Source organism: Tetrao urogallus (assembly GCF_951394365.1).
Source record: "Tetrao urogallus genome assembly, chromosome: 2".
Taxonomy (NCBI): domain Eukaryota; kingdom Metazoa; phylum Chordata; class Aves; order Galliformes; family Phasianidae; genus Tetrao; species Tetrao urogallus.
The window spans coordinates 30,987,639-31,006,454 of NC_136814.1; the positions used below are offsets into that span (position 1 = coordinate 30,987,639).

General features: G+C 34.8%; 1 protein-coding gene across 1 annotated transcript in view; it reads right to left on the reverse strand.

Moving 5' to 3' along the window:
- BIRC6 (baculoviral IAP repeat containing 6) overlaps positions 1 to 18,816 on the reverse strand; it is a gene marked incomplete at both ends in the record, with an annotated part of 169,687 nt that overhangs the window by 61,016 nt on the left and 89,855 nt on the right. Inside the window, 10 exons of the mRNA XM_079532802.1 lie at positions 1,096 to 1,292; positions 2,224 to 2,397; positions 3,627 to 3,794; positions 6,053 to 6,184; positions 9,456 to 9,585; positions 10,962 to 11,105; positions 12,021 to 12,801; positions 14,741 to 14,962; positions 15,460 to 15,568; positions 16,812 to 17,068. Of these exons, the coding sequence (XP_079388928.1) occupies positions 1,096 to 1,292; positions 2,224 to 2,397; positions 3,627 to 3,794; positions 6,053 to 6,184; positions 9,456 to 9,585; positions 10,962 to 11,105; positions 12,021 to 12,801; positions 14,741 to 14,962; positions 15,460 to 15,568; positions 16,812 to 17,068 (2,314 nt within the window). The remainder of the gene's footprint in view (positions 1 to 1,095; positions 1,293 to 2,223; positions 2,398 to 3,626; positions 3,795 to 6,052; positions 6,185 to 9,455; positions 9,586 to 10,961; positions 11,106 to 12,020; positions 12,802 to 14,740; positions 14,963 to 15,459; positions 15,569 to 16,811; positions 17,069 to 18,816) is intronic.

The following is an 18,816-nucleotide window of genomic DNA, read 5'->3' on the forward strand; positions in this document are numbered from 1 at the left end:
TTCTTATCGCCATAAGCTGACTTTTACCTGTTGCAGTATTACACAGATCTGTCTTTTATCAATGCAGACTACATGCTATTTCACAGTATCTCCAAATTCCATAATCACCTATGCAAATACATTTCCTTAACTTTGAGATGTTCTACAGGCTTCATGCGATCTCTCTAAAACATTTTCAGACAAACTATACTTCCATGTAACGTGCTGCCAGTACCGAATGTGTTCTTCCTGAATTGCGCTGCTATTTACCAATGACTCACACTAATCACCCTGATCTCATGACAGGCTATCCACTCCTGCCATAATTTTGCAGTCAAGGTACTCAGCAGCACCCTTCAGTCATGATCAACCTATTTCACAGGGAACAGATATTCACAATTTTTATTAGGTATATCAGTTAAAAAAATGTTAAGAAACACAACCAACCAAATAATTCTGGGGCTATTTCTGATTTTATTTCATAATAAGGACCTGCATACCAAGAAAAGCAGCCAAAGAATTCCACACAAACACAACTGCTGACATTTTCAAAAAGCCTATCCACAGAAATTCTATATGTAATTATGATACTCAGAGATGCACACATGTACAAATAAATAACATATTTACTATGAAATTCATGTGCTATTATTATAAAATTGATTCAGATAAGGTTATTTATAATTATAATATATAAAATAAAATTATATAGTCCACACTGAAGATGGCATTTCACTTAACCACAAAAAATGATCACTGAGAAAAATTAAATGATATGTAAGTATGGCTTTATAGCACAACAGCAACTCTTTGCTACCATACCCTCCCAAATATCTTAGGAGTTAACAGAGGTAAGGCAAGAAGAATACTGAATTCCTGCTTTTGTTTTACAAGAACATGGCTATTCAAGCAAACTGTAAGGTGTCTAGGAAAACAGCATGTACAACTGTACTGCTGAGGAGTCATGCACTTGTGTATTTTAAAGTTGTTTCCTCTCCTGGCTGAGATTTCAAAACAGAGATTTCAAACTCAACCATACAGAAATATGAGGAAAATACTGTTCTTGAACAAATAAAAATTATTAGCATGCTTTTCCAGACTGATTTTTTCACTTACTTGCTGAATTACATCAGGATAAAGCATAGGGAGTCTCTCCGCAATTAGGGCCAATCCACCCATCCCTGCAAAAACTTGCAGTGGAGACTGAATGGGACATGTTTCAAGAAGTGATTCATCTAACACTGCATCCATGCACTCATCCCCAGGACTGATGGCTTCATCTTCAGGACAAGGACCCAGTAAATCTGTATGTTCTACAAAAACAGAAAGGTAAAACAAGTTAATAGGTCATCATCAATACTGTGCATTTTTTCCTCCTTCTCAGATAAAAAACTACATCAAAAGTAGGGTTTCCTTTTACAGCAAAAGCTGAGTCAAGAACTGAAATGAAGGTTAGGTTAGGTTGTGGTTGGACTCGATGATCTTTAAGGTCTTTTCCAACCTGAGGAATTCTATGATTCTGTGAATGAGTACAAGAATATCAAAATAAAATAAAAATATTAGTACCTTTTGGCAATTATAGCAAACTCATGTCATAAATATGGATAATTTATGCAGATTAATATGCTAATTATTACAATACACATAATGCAATTGTTTGAATATACATTTTTTACTGAAAATTAATCAGATTCTTCTTTAGGCTTTGTCTTTTTTAGAAAGAGATTGATCTATCTAACGAGTTTTTACAAAAGCCTCTGTCCTAAAATAGCTGCATGATTAACTTTGTAGTTCCATGCTGTGCAGGCAGGTTGGTGATCACATCACCTTGGCTAAATTTCAAGGTCCCATTCCTCTAACCCCTTCCTTAAATAAACAATAACAAAATATTTCCAATCAGATTCCTGAGATGCAGATTTTCCCTCTTTTTTCCCCCCTTCACTGTAACTAGAACATAGCAAGCAATAAGAAAAATCCCTAACAAGAAGCAGACTATATTAGGTGATTTTAAAAAATGTTCTTAAAAGCTGAAGTTATGAGACACGCTCAGATGGGCTTGATAATAATTCCCATTTTCCATGAAGCATGTTAAGTACGCAGGCTACTGTAACAACATTTTTCACAGGTGTCTGTAAGTGCTCCTGCATTACTTAATCTGCCCTGGCTATTAGCCCAAACACACACTACTGAGAGCTGGCATTATAAAGCCTTATAAAAAGGGAAAAAAAATCCCACAAAACTCACCTTTTTCTGTATGAAGACGTTTAAATGAGTCTGTTTTTGATAAGCTTGGATCTGAGATTACTTTGGATCCAAGCTTAACTGTCAAATCTATCGATCGGTATCCTTGAGGGAGTTTACGGTCATACAGGAGAGTCAGAAGCTGGGCAAGAGTCATTTCAGCGGGTAATGGCTGGCCTAAACAACAATGGCATTGAGTCAGAGTGGAACGTTATGAGAGGGTTATCGTAACATAAATGTCCATGCGCTGTTCTTCTGCTGCAGAAGCCAAGCATACTAAATACTAAGTGGCTCTAAACCAAGGCCTTACTTCCAGTGCATATTCTCTTGGGAATTCCCTACAGCAGCTCTGTGTCAAAAGCCCAAAGCACTTGACATATTTAACAAATGGCTAAGGTTGTAATTTGATGTGCATTTCAATTGGGTACTGCCTTGCCCTCTACTATCAAATCCAATTGATTACATTGTGGTGGCATAAAAGAATATGACAAGAGGATAAAAAGGCTGAAGTGGAAGAATCTGTAAAATAAAGAAACCTGCAGTTCCTTTTCAGCACTACAAACCCCAGGCCCACCTCAATACACCAATTTCAAGACACAACAACTCAAGAAAAAGTGAATGGCAGTGCAGGGAGTAATTTTCTCAGCAACAGTGTAGAAATGAAATGCACATGCAGCTACAGCCCAAATCGATCACTCATATCTGGACTTCAGCCACCGTGCTTAGGAAGAATACGTTATTCCTTGAAATTACAAGTTACTCAAGGCAGAACAAATTTTCCTGGTAATTATTAGACGTAAAGGAAAATGTTTTAGAATTAGATGATTTAATATACTTAGCCAACTAATTTCATTTTGACAGTACTTGGCCAATTAACAGAAGTCCTGGTAAGGTTTTCTATGGCAATCCATCTCATCAACAGAGGATGGCGTCTAATGAAATGAATGCTAATTCTTGCTTCACTTACACAATGGCAAGACAGTCTTCCACTATTTTCCATCACTGATTCTGCACTTGTGTACATGCATGACAACTGTTAGGTGCATGAGAAGTGTCATCAATGAGACCATTACACAAATACAGAACGGTCTATAGCACAATTAGAGGACAGTCAAATTTTTAACAGATATGTACTGAAGAAAGCATTAAGGGCAAAAATATCTTTGATTAGAGATCTGACATTTCTTAATTCCATCAGTTGCTTCCTTTTTCTTTCTTGGTCAAGTTACGAAGATACTATGAGGCTTCATTTCCACTTGAAAGCAGTCTTCAGCCCAAAAGTGCTCTACTCATTATGTGAGTAAATAAACAAAAACTTATGTCATCATCGTATTGTCTTTCTAAAGAAATAACAGCTAACGAAAAAGGTCATTTTTTTTAAGCTTAAAGAGAGTTATTAAAGTTACCTGGTAGAAGTTTATGGTAGAGATGGAAAACTGGAACGCTAATAGTCTTGCTGGAAGATTCTGCTCCTGAGGAAGAGGTACCTACTTTATCTGCCATCACTCTTCCTCGTCTTGATGGTGGACGTGGAGGGGTAGATGAAACAGCTCTTTTTGACTGAGATTTCAAACCTGGTACAGAGATAATAATAATAATAAAATTATTATAGCATTTAATAATTTCAGATAGCTAAGTTGCAGTGTAGCCAATCCTTTCAATTGTTGCAAAAAAAGTCATACTGGAAAATACAACTAATAAATATCAGAACAGCATTCACATATAAAATACATTTGAATTTAATCCCAGTATTTTTCAAAGTTGTGCATCCTCCTAAGTCCCAAGTAAAAAACAAGCTGTAACCGTAAATTATTACTTTGATTTTGCTCTTAAACAGTTAAAGAGCCTGTCTATCAGGGGGACTGTCCTAGTTTTATCAGTATTCCATATGATGACATAATGATATGGTTTTTCTTTCCTTCTCCCTGAAAGGGGAAGAAAAGCCCCCCCTTTCCCTGTTGCACTTGATAACATGACAGGGACCTATAGTAAATCTTTTTAAGGTTGTTTTTTCAAACTAAAATCAAGTAAGGTAAAAAATTTCTACATCGACAGATATTTCAATGCACAGTCCAAGATAAACATCTGACTTACCAGGTGACTTCAGCTACAGTACTGACATTAGAACAAGTGATGAAAAGCACCTTTAAATGTACTTTTAAAACTGCTTTAGTCAGAACCTTGTTAAGATCTACGTGAAAATTAAAGGGTTTAATAGGTACACGAAAGCTTACTAAGCTTATGTGTCAAAACTGCCACATTTTGAGACAGTCAATGATAAAATATACTGAAACTGGATTAATAACATGTTGTGCCAATTGTATAGAAGGCCAAGAAGTCAGCAGATCTACACAGGAATATATGTGCAACTACTGCATCATAATCAGCCAAGAGCAGCTGTAAAAGGAACATTATCCTGACCAGAAACGTTATAATATACTACGACTCCACCTTCTTAGTAGGATAAGCTACAATACTCAGCTAATTTCAGTCTACTAACATAGTCTTTCTCAAGAAGATCAGGTTCCAAATAACATCTCCTCTCTCTAACAATTTCACCAATAGGGAACAGGTAAAATAGTGACTGCATGAGTATGAGGAAACAAAAAAAAATGTACAAAAAAGAATATAACAAGACACAGACAAAAGACTCCATGAGAAGACAGTTAAAAACAAATGTAAATTAAATCTACATTATAGCTGTTTTACTTAAATGGAAGAAACACAAGCTAGAAGGAAGAACTTAAATCTTTCTTTTTGAACAGGAAATTGATTATATGAAGCAGCACGACCAGAGATGCACGTGGGATGAGACACAGCTAACTACACTATGACCTACTTTCAGTGCTAATATGTTGTTTTCTTCCTAGTTTCTTTGTTCATGCTTTAACCCTTCACTTAAATGTCTTGTGTTTTAGATCATATCCTGCCTAAGTGGCAGCTATTGCAAAAATCTCTCTCTCTCTCAAAAAAAAAAGATTCTACAATTAACGATAAGCTGTATTGTTTTAAATGTATACCAAGATCCATGAAACTGCTGCCCTACTGAACAGCTGAATTTAGAATTACTGCTATATCTAAAATCTTACAATTAAAAGCTTAAGAAACACTGCTGCCAGAAGTCAAAGAAAATCAGCCTCTTCGTCATGCCTCACGAAGTGTAAATGAAATTGAGAATGCTCAATGAGGGCAGAAACCTAGATAAGAGTAGTCTGAAGTTCAATAACCTCTCACACACTAGAACCCCAAAAAGAAAGACCAACGATCTCTACAGCCATCACCTGAACTGTAATGTTGTACCACTGCAAGATTACCTTACTCAAACTATAGCCTCTGTAGCAGTGGAGCAATACCCTTCATTTGTGCTTTGCAAGTGGAATAATCTGGTTTTATTCTGACAGTTTTAAATATGTGAAGTACAGGAATACTTTCATTTCCAAAACATAATGTAGAAGTAGGTGATTAAACTCTGAAGCACTAGCCAATGCAAAAAGGCAGAGGAATTAATACTCAACCTATAATAACAGCAGGCAAATACTAATATCTTAGCACATAATCTAAACTCTGAGTGTGCATCTACAACACACTAGCCACAGCACCCACAACAGACAGCCAACTTTAGGTACAATTTACCAGAATCTATCAGCAGATAGTAGAGACTAGTTCAATCTGGATCTGATCTTTGCTGCTTAGCAGCCAGTTAGGTTAACTGGGCATTACAATCCTATCTAAAGATCATTAATAATTAAATGAATAACTGTAAATTTGATTTCCCTCCCTCACTCCTTTAATGTCTGAAAGATAATTTTTCAGAAGATGAACAAAAACATACCAGAAGCAACAACAACACTGTAATTGTCCTGGAATCCATTTTCTGCCTTAACTTTTTCTTTTTCTTCATAGTTCTTCTTTTCTTTATCTTCTTTTTGTTCATTAATTAGCTTAGCTGTGATACTGGGTGTATCTATACAGGAAAAAAAAAAAATCAAAAAAGGAGAGAATTTTATTTTAATATAACACATTGATTTCATTGGCAGTTTCTAGTTTGTTAACACGACTATATTTGAACTATTTCTGTGGCTTAGATTTCCATCCCAGGCAACAATATTCTTATAAATATTTAAGAATGTAAGTATTACAAGTGCAATCTCCCCTCCCTAGAATCTGCCCTTTAACAATTTAAAACTATTACAACCTAAATCTGTTACATGATAAGTCAAGTATACTTATGTTAAAACACAACTGCAACAATAAAAAAAAAAAAGAGATTAGAAAAAGACAAGACAAGCAAGTGAGTGAGAATCAAATCAAACCTAAGGAAAACAAGAAATGTATTTACTTATTTTTAAAGGATATCTACAGACTTACTTATATTGTTGTATTTAAGCCTAAGCATCTAGATAGCAGTTTCAGATCTGGTGAAATTATGAGATGCATAAAGAACACATCCAAAACTTGTGCATTTGCTTTAGTGAATACTTACTGCAGTACAATAATTTCAGTTTGATCATTAGTGTAGATCAAAGACATCAGCAAGCAGCTTAAAAAATTGTTTATTGTTCATTTCAATGGATTATTTTACACTTTGTAAACCACTGGTATCAAAATTTTTAAATCATTCTCCAGTTTCCTTGGAGAAGATACATAGTGTGAAAATACTGTTACTCATGACCTAAAATATATTTACATTTATTTATGTACATACCTGTGTGTATATTTATTTATAGACGTGTATTTCAGACTTGGTGTGGATATCCTCATTAGCACTTTTAAAATCCACATCAGTATTATTTATATACTAATCAGTAGTTTGGTCTCATGGGCTGAATGCCCATTTATTGGTGGACAATATAAACTTCATTAATAAAACTACTGAAGATGCTTAAGACAACACATTTTTATTACTCAGATAATATCCACATTTGTCATTCAGTCTTTCTGACAGGTCATGATCAGCAAATTAAAACTAATGTGGATGAAATACAGAACAACTGATACTCATTCTAGACTATTCCATCTGCCATGACACTGCATACTTTCTTCCTCTGGTGAAGGGATGTGAGCAGCAAATTTAGCAATGCACTTACATTTATGCAATTACACCATACTTTCTTGTTTTTTTCTTTTTTAAGGCAGTGAGAAAAAATATTAGATCAACACTCTTATTTTATATACAGAAAGTATGAAATGATCAATGTGAGATCTTAATGTAACAGAAGACCTTCAAAGAATAGCTAAGAAAGAAAAAAGAAATTAATCCACGGACCAGTCTTCAAAACAGGATCTTCAAAACTTCCTACTGTTGCAGTGGTAGCAGCCTGTTTTTCCTTTGCCACTACCAATCCACCCCATCTCTCCCCTCCTTTCACCCTAAACATACAGTTCTTTCCTTGTATATTAGTTGTCTCCACTATCCTAACCATGAACTTCACGGAAAGATACACAGGAATCACGAAGCTTTTAATATCATCAGAAAAATCACAACAGATACAGGAGGGAAGCGTAAAACAACATGAACCTTTCCAGAACTCTAATTCTCTCAATTTAAAATGAAACAATTCTGTAGCATAAAGCGAAGTTATGATGTGCTAGGAAGCCAGCATTTGATCCATTTCATTATGTGCATTATTGTACATCACATCAACACATTCCCTTCCCCAGACCCTATTAGCAGTGGCTATCAAGCTGAGCACAATACACCGAGGCAGCTGATCAGTACAGGTTATGTCACTGCTCAACAACTGGTCTTCACCTCATGTGCATCAACTGTTTCTCTCATTAAAGTATTTCTGACCATAAATGGCAGAAGGAACTTGGAAGCTCTTGGACAGACATTCCACACATGATCATGTCTGCACACTAAGTTAGTAAAGACTTCTATACAAAACAGCATAGTATTCCGTAGTAAATAAACTTCAAGCATTTTTCTAGGCTTCACTGATTTTAATTAACATTCCAAAGCACATGCTGTTTTTATCAAGCACCATTACTGTACTTCTATCACTTCATTAGATAACATAGTTATTGTCCAAATGCAGTTATTAATTATGTAAATGCATAGATTTTAACTAGATATTAAAAGGCAACAGTTCTTCTGAACTCTACGAAGAACTGCTTAAGAAATTAAATTTGATCCTACAGTCAAAAAAAGTTAATGCATATGTATAAGGATTACATACCCAACCAGGTACGTATGCAAGCCCTTCACAGTGTACATCCGCAGTATGGCAAAATCTTAACAACTGTGATCATTCTTTTACTTTGATTTGCTATTATTGACGACATCGTAAGGTTAAAGTGGAATTACTGGTGTTCCCCTTCCATCACTCTGTTTCTTTTCTTTGAATTCTACATGCTTGATATTGATTTTTTTAAGGTAACATATTTTGCTCTATTTTTTACCTGAAGTGAATCAACTTGATGATTTCACCTAGAGAGTTCTGGCACAAACTCAATACCTTTAGGACAATCTCTACATTTTGAAAAAGATTAACCATAATCTTAAACATGCAGGTCGATTTTCTGAAGTATTAATTGAATATCAAGGTGAGATTCATTTTAAGGTTAAGGCATCTCCCATTCATGTACTGAATCTCATATCATGGCCTATGGAGGCCTAATCAAAGCCCCCCACAGATTCATTTCTCCACATAAATTCAAGTAGTGTAACGAAATATTTCATTTCATAAAAATAAATGAAAGTCATGCCTTATAATTTGAAAATTAATCTCTACAAGCAAATTAAGCTTTCCAATCTCCATGTAGTACGTAAACTGAAGTGCCTGCATAGTATGCAAATGTGTGTTCAAAGAAATTGGATCATTAGTGCTCTTCTCATAGCAACACCATTGAGATAACCATTTAAGTTTCAGGATATGAAAGTGACATTACTGGGATTTAAGTGAAAGGGTATTCTGAAGATCAATATTTGCAGTATGACTTGAGAGATTTAAGAATACATGAGTACTTAAAAACAAAACAACAACAACAAAAAAAAACACAACAAAACTGCCACCCTCCCCTCTGTAATGGTATCTTAATTGGAGTTTAATGGAAGGAAAAAATAGTATACAACCAGCAAAGTGCATTTTAAATAGAACATGCAAGGTATATTCAAAAGATTGTAATTTAAACCTCTGTATCAACAAGTACCTAGGAACACTGCAAATATACAGGTATGAAAAAAAAGGAAATATGAACTATCTTAAAAATAAAACAAACTGTTGTAAACTTGCCTGACACACGATCGAGAACTTCAGCTAGAGTTGTTGAGACAGGTAAATGAAGAGTACGAAATTTGTGCCCAGCTCCATACATTGGATGTTGAATTACATGACTAGTAGCATTAATTCTACCTTTGTACAGCTGAAAGATAAAAAGTTAACATGCTTCTAAGATTCAGAAATAAGTTAAAACACTAAGTTTCTATAAATATATCTTAGCAAAATAAAATTTAACTGTTATGTGTGTTTAAAATGAAAACTTACCCTTCAACTTTAGAGGGTCAAATTGCGGTAAGATGCTACTTCTCTCAAGTCCTGACTTGTGAATAAAGTTCTTCTACTCAGTGCATTTACTTTTTATGATGGATAACTAAGTCTTTATTAGTTCAAATATTTCAAGTATTTTAGTATCACATATTTTAGCCTGATCCGTGTTCATACTTTTATATTGTTCTTTGCTTGCAATAACTTTACAAACTTTTCTGCACAAAGAGCTATTGCTCCCTTTTCCAAACCATCAGGAAAACTGTTTACTAATATTTATACATAGAACCAATTTAATACTTCATAACAATGGAAAACTGACTTAAATATAAAGTTTTCCTAAGAACTTCAGAAATAAAGTGGGGATCCAACACATTAAAGATTAATCTGCTACATATATTAGAAATATACTCTGCATATTCAGATCACTTTTCAGTCTTCTCTTCAGGTGTGAAAGGAGGAATCTTCTACCCACTAAGAACAGCCAGACTGTTTCTTCAGATGAAACTGAATTACCTGGCAACTTGTTTTTAAGAACTTGTTTCAGTCTCAACTTATTCAGTAACTCTGCAAAAATCTGTTCTATGTAAACCATCTTATTAGAAAACTGATACTACCTTGATGATACCAAAAGCCATATTAAGAATTGATCCCAGCCAGGTTGAAACAAAACATTTAAACATCTTTGTACTAAAACTTATGTGCTCTCCCTTTTCCATTTAACACTATCTAGCTTCCCTGTCATATATAAAAGCACAGCAGTTCAGTCACCAATTGTAACTCTGTTCTGGTGAAGAAGTGTAAATGCATAAAGTTGCTTTACAGATCAGTTCAAAAATTTTTTAGTGATGTTACGGCTAACGTTGAAGGATCTCTGCCAGTTTTGGAGCATCAAAATTCAGACAGTTCCTCAACAAAATTTAAAGTGAAGAACTGATGCAAGGACTAGAAGTTACATCTATGTTTGTTGCTAATATTTAAGAATACTATTAAAAGGTCTTATGGAAGCATAAGATAAATTTCAGTTTTCTATTCTGTCAGAACATAAATGTTTTCAGCAAGATGGCTTTCTCTCAAAACAATGCCTTGAAATTTCTTTTAAAATGCTGAATTACAATTCACCTAAACATTACTTTCCAGATACATACAGAAGGAAAAGCTGCTGCCTGACCTTTCAAAGTTGAATATACATTGATTTTGGTGGGGGGGTTAAATTTGAGCCATGTTGCCCAAGTAGATAGCAAAAACTCTTACTGGACATGGGGACTGAAGAAACAAAGTCACTTTCTCATCCTCGAGCATTAGCTGCAAAAAAAGCCTCCGAATAAATCCTGAAATGTTTCCAGAGGTCGGGAGGTTCCCACGTTGAGGAGAAGACTGGAACAATTCACAGAGAACCTGGGAATACAAAATTACATCATATTTTAAACATTTCTATATTTAGGTCTCCAAAATACAGCTCTATATAGCCATAATAAGCAATGCCTAAGATCTACCTTCAGCTATCATTCAAATCAGATCAGAAATGAGCACCACTGAAGAAACTATCAACAGAAAAAAATTTAAAAATGCATAAAATACTGAATACAGCAAAGTAATTGTAAACATGTAGAGTACTAAGAAAAATAAAAGCTGAAGAAGCAGCATTCAGAAAAATAACTTTTGAATTCCTAAAGCAAGATCTTCCTATTCTATAGCAAAGCGTCAGAGAAATGTGCTGACTTATTTTTTACTCAAGTTAACTGTTCCTGGGGCACGGACATTCTTAATAGTGAAAGAAAAAAATCATTTTAACTGTACTTTCATTCAGCTAGGTCTGAAAGGTTAACAACTGTGAGGAAATTAGCTGAATTTGCATTAGAATAGTGAACTGTTCTGTAATATTCCACATATTCCTGGATACCATACACGTCTGTGTAAACAAACAGCAATTTTTCTTCAATTTCCTAATTTAAAATACGTGAATGGAGCTTCATTTTCAAATCCCACTTCAAAAGAGTTTAAACCTATGTACTTAAATACAGTATTGTGGATTAAGGTCTGAAGTGTCTTGTTCAGGCCATACATCTTGATACAGCCAAGTGGAATACAAATCCATACACAGCACTGAACGGCCATGTCCAAATATTCTTATAGTTTTCTAAGTCTGACCAACACGCTAACAGTTTCAACACAAAACTCTCCCAGTTGATGACAACTTACAAAACAAATACCTTAAAGAAAGAAGGAAAAAAAGAAGTTTCAGAATTAGAAACTACGCAAATTTTGACACATTAACAAAGAAATGACAATCTCATTTATTTTCTGTCTCACCTGTGCCATAAGCCTCTGGTTATTAGGATGGCAAGAAATGCACTGTAAGAAGAAAGCAACTGTCGCATTTTCAATTGCTGTCCGCTGCTGAGTGGTCAACCCTGCTGTTACAGTTGAAGAAAGCAAGCTGGATCTTGCACTTGTCTGTTGTGCAGTCACATTGTGTCCTCCAGAAGTAGCACCAGAATGGCACAACAGAAATAAAAGTGCTGTCCACAGCGGATTGACTTCAGAACCACCCAACCAGTCCTTCATTATATGGCTGTTGCCAACTTCCGTCAAAAACCTGAGAACAGGAGCAACCAGGTCTGCTGTGATAGGCATTTTATTAAAGTGCTGTGGGACATGGTGCCTCCTGAGTCTATCCTGGGTGATATCTGTTGATTGTGCATTGCAGTCCGAGCTAGAAGTATGGTTAAAGCAAAAACTAGCAAGACTTCTTACAAGCAGTGAAGGCAAACCTGAGTCCAATAACTGCTTGATAGCTTCAGGAGACTGAGATGAGGCAGCAAGAGTAGCCAGGTGAGACTCTGTTAGTGCAAGGGGCGCTTGTGCGTTTTTAGAGTCATCTGTTAAAGACGAAGTGAGGTCCTGCTTTTTGCTGTCATCAGTCATGGACAGTCTGTGTTGACACTGCATTGGAGGAGGAGTGATACCCATCCATCCCATAAGTAAGGAAAAGTAATTTGGGTGGATGTGGCACATTGAGCAAAGCAAGCTATCAACTGCTTTCTTCAAAACCATGTTGCAGGGAAGAGACATGGACCAGTTAAACAGTGATCTGTAGAAGACAAAAATAATATCAAAACATAGATAGCTTGCCACTCATATTCTATTTATCATTTTATACATCATCTTTATATTAACTATTAACTATTCTAGAAACTATTGTAAAACTGAGCTGAGTTTGACAGCCGCTTTTGGATCACTGTATTAGCAGGACATTCATTACACAAAATGCATGCCTCATCCCTGTATCTGAATTCATTTCATCACACTGTATTAAAAATAGCTTAGAGGTCACTCTTGCTGGGATGTTGCCATCAAAGACAGGATTTCTGTCTTTGGACAGCTGTCAATTTACACATTTTTGAGATAACTGCAACGTCTCTGTGCTTAGTACTCCTCAAGATGCAGCTACTAGAATGGCACACATTTTCCACAAAGTACTCTTATTTAGTCCTTTGCTTTTCTCTCCTCCCCCCACCCACCTTTTTTTAAACATTTCTTTTATTAGAATTCTAACTGAAGATGTTACACAGAAAATGAAAGCAGGAAGAATCTCACTGGTTGAATGACACTATTCTTACTATCCTTAGGACACAGGCTAAAAACAAATACCTTTAAGCTCACTTCTATTCAAATAATATCACATCAAAAGCACCTGAATGCAAAAGCTAATTTTGCTCCAATTATTTAGCTTATACTTGCAAACTGGTATTTATAAATTAGTGAAAATATTATACTTCACCTACTTGTAGCAAGCAGGTACGAAGAAATATTTTAAAAAGCAGTTTTCTGAATTGCATTTGAGTTACTATGACTTATCATATCATATACAAGATACCGTACACAAGATACATAATCTTGAACTCTAAACATACACATTAATGCACACTTTGTGGCACTGTGATGTTAGTATTTTAATAATTTGAATGTATCATCCCATATCACATTTCTATTTAGAAGATTAGAATTGTTTTTCCCTCCTCTGGATGGAGGTATTACTTTATATTTAGTTGAAGAGAATTGAAGACTCCAAAAAAGAATGTAGATCTAACAAATGTTAGTTTCAATGCTGGCTGATTAAAAACTGCTCCTAGACAGAACACTAACTATGACTTCTGAAAAGTTCCCAAACTTTGAGTGGCAAGTGTTTTTTAAAATCAATATATAACAGCACACAAACTCTTCACCAACTATAAATTCAACATAATCCTTCCACCAGGATTTTCTAGATAAGTTTATTGTCTGTAGAAAAATAAAACTCTTTTCCAATAAGATATTAAAAATAACTAAGGAATAAATTAGTATCTACTGGTAAAAACAGAAGTAGTGAAATCAAACATGGGAATGACTGGAAAATACGTCCAGAGGAAAAGTGACGTGTCACATGAAGAACAACTTAAGAGTTATAGTTAGAATCAACGAAATTATTTCAAAAGTTGAAATATCAAAGAAGATGAAAACAGTGGAGATGTTATTTTTCTTAGAAGAATTATTTTTCCTATGTTTAACAAAAATCCTTCTCTACTCATTTAAAAATATATAATATAATTTGCTCCAGATGTTGGCTGATATGAATTATAGTTTTACTTGGCAGGAAGTAAAGGAACAGGACTATACTGCAACATGCATACTAAAACTAGGTACAACAGTTTTATTAGCATTTCTTCATTTCATCCTATCCAACAGACAGGAATTCAATTGTTAATCCCACTTCCATATTGGTGCAAATCCAATTGGATTATTCAGTTAAAGAAATCTATTTTATTATCTCTCTTTCTTCTCAAATGTTATAATTCTTAATATGTGCCTGTTTATATACATGTTTAGATCTAAAAGCCACCTGTTTAGATATCTTTTTTAGTATTCACTCTTTCAACTAGCATCAGGGATGTCCATTTCCACTATTTATTCCACTTCAAGCCGTATTATTTCAGAACAAAATAATTTAGTTAGAAAAGTATGTAGTACAATACTTTGTTTGCTTTACTTACTCGAAGAGCTCTCTGTCCAGCAATGCTGGTAAATCATATTCAACAAGCAGTTCATAGCTATGCCACAGAATCGCTGCTACACAATGCAAGTGGGAAGGAGATGGCATCAAAAGACCATACTCTCTTGTTGAGCTATTTGGACAAATGTAGCTGACCCGGCCACTTTTTTTCATAGCTGCAACTCTCGCAGAATCACTGACCCATTTTAACAGTGCTTGAATCCTGGAAGGCAAGATGATGTAGTACATTACAAAGGGTCAAAGAAACATTCAAAAACAAGTTAACTTGCTCTCTCCGAGTAGGTTGATTTAGGCATTTATCACTTTCTTTGAAGCAGAGATCAAGAATGAGCTCAAACTCAGTTTTCAAGACTTAAATCACTAACAGCGCAAAAGAAATTAAAAACACATATCATCTTTGACAGTCAAATGTAAGTTTTCTTACTACAGAAAAGGAAAACATAGAAGGTAACTAAGTTCTAAGTATTTGAGAGAAAATTCAGGTGAACACTAAGAGTTTTCTCACTTTCCTAAGACCAAATAAGAGAGGGGAAGCCTTCTCTGTAAAGTATGGAAAGAGCTGGAACGGACAGCTGAAAGGCTTCTTTAGATTTAGGTGCTTCCAGTCTGTATTAAAAATCAGATTTTAAAAGGCTCTGCTTTCGTGTCACTATTTAGCGAACTATACGCACTCTCACAGGATAATCCAAATAACATTACCTATCTTTTGTTCCAGGATCTTGAGTTGTTCCCAGCTGATAAAGAATGTCTATTGTGGAGTCAGAAGAGAGACCATTTAATCTTCCAAACAGTAAAGGGCTATTCAGATCTTGCCGCATTCAAAAAAAAAAAAAAAAAAAAAAAAAAAGACAAGAAATGGGGGGTTTGGGAGGAAGTGGGAGAGGGGAAAACAACAGAAGTACTTACATACATATTTTTTAAAAGTACTCACAAAACTGTTAAAGGATTGCAATGTTAACACTGAACTGAGCTTTGCCATTAACATATGCAGGCTAAGACATCACTATCATGATATTCCACACTTAATATGTTCAATATAATGTCCTGCCTTACTATAGAAGAAAAAAATTAATTGCAACATTCATCAGACAGAAGACTTGCAGATTTAACTAGTAGGATTTTCCTCAACGTATCCCAAAAGGCATAGAATCCAGTCACAGAATCAAGAACATGACTAATTACAATAGAGCTGTCAAGCCTCACGCATCTGAGAAGCAAATGTTTGGTTCTATGTGGAAGCTCATTTAATTCCAATTTTCCCCAACATGACCCTAGCCCAGGAATTCCTTGGATTATTTCCAACTCATTTTCTCCATTCTATATTCCCCATCTCCTGTCCTTTAGTAAACTACTCTCCTATTTAACAGCATTCCAATAAAGGATAATGTGCTACTCTGTCACATTAACTCATGGTGAAGTATCACAGAAGGCATTTTGTAAAGATGTTTTCTGTTAGAATCAGCAACTTCAAAACAGCACAAATAACAGTTAGATCTCTTTTACTGGAAAGCCACTAAACAGCAAAGCAAAGTGATATAGAATCGTAAACATGCAAAAACCCCACAGTACATTGACTGAAGAGCTGCTGCTATGGGACAGATCAGTTGCTGAATAATTGCCTCATTTAGTGCTATTCAAATTTTACTCTATCCTACAGCTTATTACAGATCAAACATTACCATACTTACTATCCTTAGAACTACTCTGAGGTATTCTTTATGTTGAAACATCCACACTGCGTACAGGTATACACACAGCTGCACTTAGGATATACTGCACAGCCTACTTTTGTGACTTCACAACATTTCCCTTATTGTATATTCTGCACAAATCAAAACAGTGCTGGTTGCACTATTTTACTATTTTAGAGCTACTCAAACACAAAGCTCTGCCATGCCCAAAAACATAATGGCAAGATAAACAATGCTGCCATGAAAAAACAGCAAGTATTGGCAAGCAGAATTCAAACTCTGAAAGTAACATGCAAATACTAAATTTGTAATACAAGTAACTTTTAAAGCAACAATTGAAAAGAAAGACAGTGCACTCACCTGCAGGGTCGCTTCCTGATGCTGAGCAGTTTCTGAGAAGAATGTCAATCAATTTGAGGCCTATTCTGGTGGACTGCAGCCCAATTTTTACAAGCACAGCCTCAATATTTGGAGAATGCATACCACAGTATGGTGACATGAGTAATGCAGCACATGTCTGCAACAGATTAGCAGTGGGTGCTGCAGCACTAGCCATCATTCCTTCTAAATCACTTATATGAGTGAGGCAGTGGTGCAATAATCTTAACCATCCAATACTGAAAAAAAGGAAAAGAGGAAAATGAGCAAAACGTGTCATTTCCTCATTCTATTTTTCATCTTGTATTAGATTCTATGACAAGTATTGCAGAAAACTTCTGTGACACCATCAGGCAATCTGAGAAAAGTAAATTGAAATAACTCCATCTAAGAGTACAATGTAACATACATTAGTGTTACTGTTGCAATTACTACTTTGAGTTCCTAAGAAAGGCAGGATTCATGGGTAATGGTAGTATTTTTATGGTTTTGGTTTTTTTTTTTTAGCATTATATTATCATGTACAGGGACAAACCACACTTTTTTCTAGCTCTGAAGAACTCCTTACAGCCTGCAATAAATGCATATGTAATGGCAAAAGTCATATAAATATGAAAGATGAAATAGCACATCTCCTCACTTGGACACAAATGGATTGACACACAAGGTCAAGATCCTGCAGTAATAGTTGGCAACTACTTATTATACATTTCTCCTAAAAATAAGAGCTTTTGAGAGGATTAATAGTTTGCAAAGGCAGGGCTAGCTGTGCACCTTTTTAGGATCATTCACAACCTACAATGAAAATCAGTGAGCACAGAGTCCCACCTGACATAAAAACCACAGGAAAACTACAGAAATTAAATTTGTTTCTCATTGCATTTCTTCCCCAAGTTCTCTTTTGAACAATATTGCTCACTATTCCTTTTAATAATAACAAGTAATCCTAATGCAATCTAAATTGTACATGAAATAAATAACACCATTTCATTAACAAGTTTTCATGCTTAATTTTGCCCACTTTTTGAGATGGGGAGGCAGTCAAACTATGGGAAGCTTGTAAGATATATCTTACACAAAGTTTGCATTTTTATTTTAGGAAAAAAATATTCCAAAATATTTATCATGAAAATAATAAATTCTCAGCTATGTCTAAACCAAAATTATACTGAAGTTTATTTAACGTATCTATCAAATTACTGCCATGAGTCTTTTGAGATACTTATCAAAATAAGCTGAAAACTACAGTAAAACATTTCAAGATGTTCAGAACGTGCACTCACACTCTCTTTAGTAGTAATTGTTTTTGTTTAACTTGTAGCTAACTTTTTCTGAAGTACAAATATAAAAGAAGAATAATTTGTCTATGAAAATCGGTTTTGCTGCTATTCAAGATCATGGATCAGTTTCAGTTACACAGCTTCTATAAAATATACGCCAGACAGCATGCATGGTTCTCAGAATTCCCATACTTTCAAGTTTTGTTTTTTTCTCAAAGGCATAAAATACTTAAAAATTTTCCTCATATCTCCTTTTCAAACTTAAAAACAACAAGATTCAAAGCTGAAACATTCCAAAGTCATGAATTTTAATCATTAAGTAAGTTAAATTTCAATCAAATCAATAACCTAAAATATTTACCTGTAAATGATTAAATTCAGGTTGAAAAATATTGAGGTTGTCCTTAAATGTCTGCTTTTATTTTAAAAGTAAGTATGAAATTCAAAATCACACGTAAGCCAATCAAAGCTTTTGAAAAGAGTTCTTGCTTATATGCCAGAATCACAACATTCAGTTCCTATTTCTCAATTGTTTGTAAATAGAAATATTGGATACAACTTCCACAAAGCATTCTGTTGTTCTATTTCTGCTTCAACACTTATGTAAGTTTCCTGACTTTAGAAGAGGTAAGAAATATGCTGCTACTTAAATATTTTTTGGACAACTGTCTATAATTACGAACACCAAATGTAAGTTTTAATGCTTT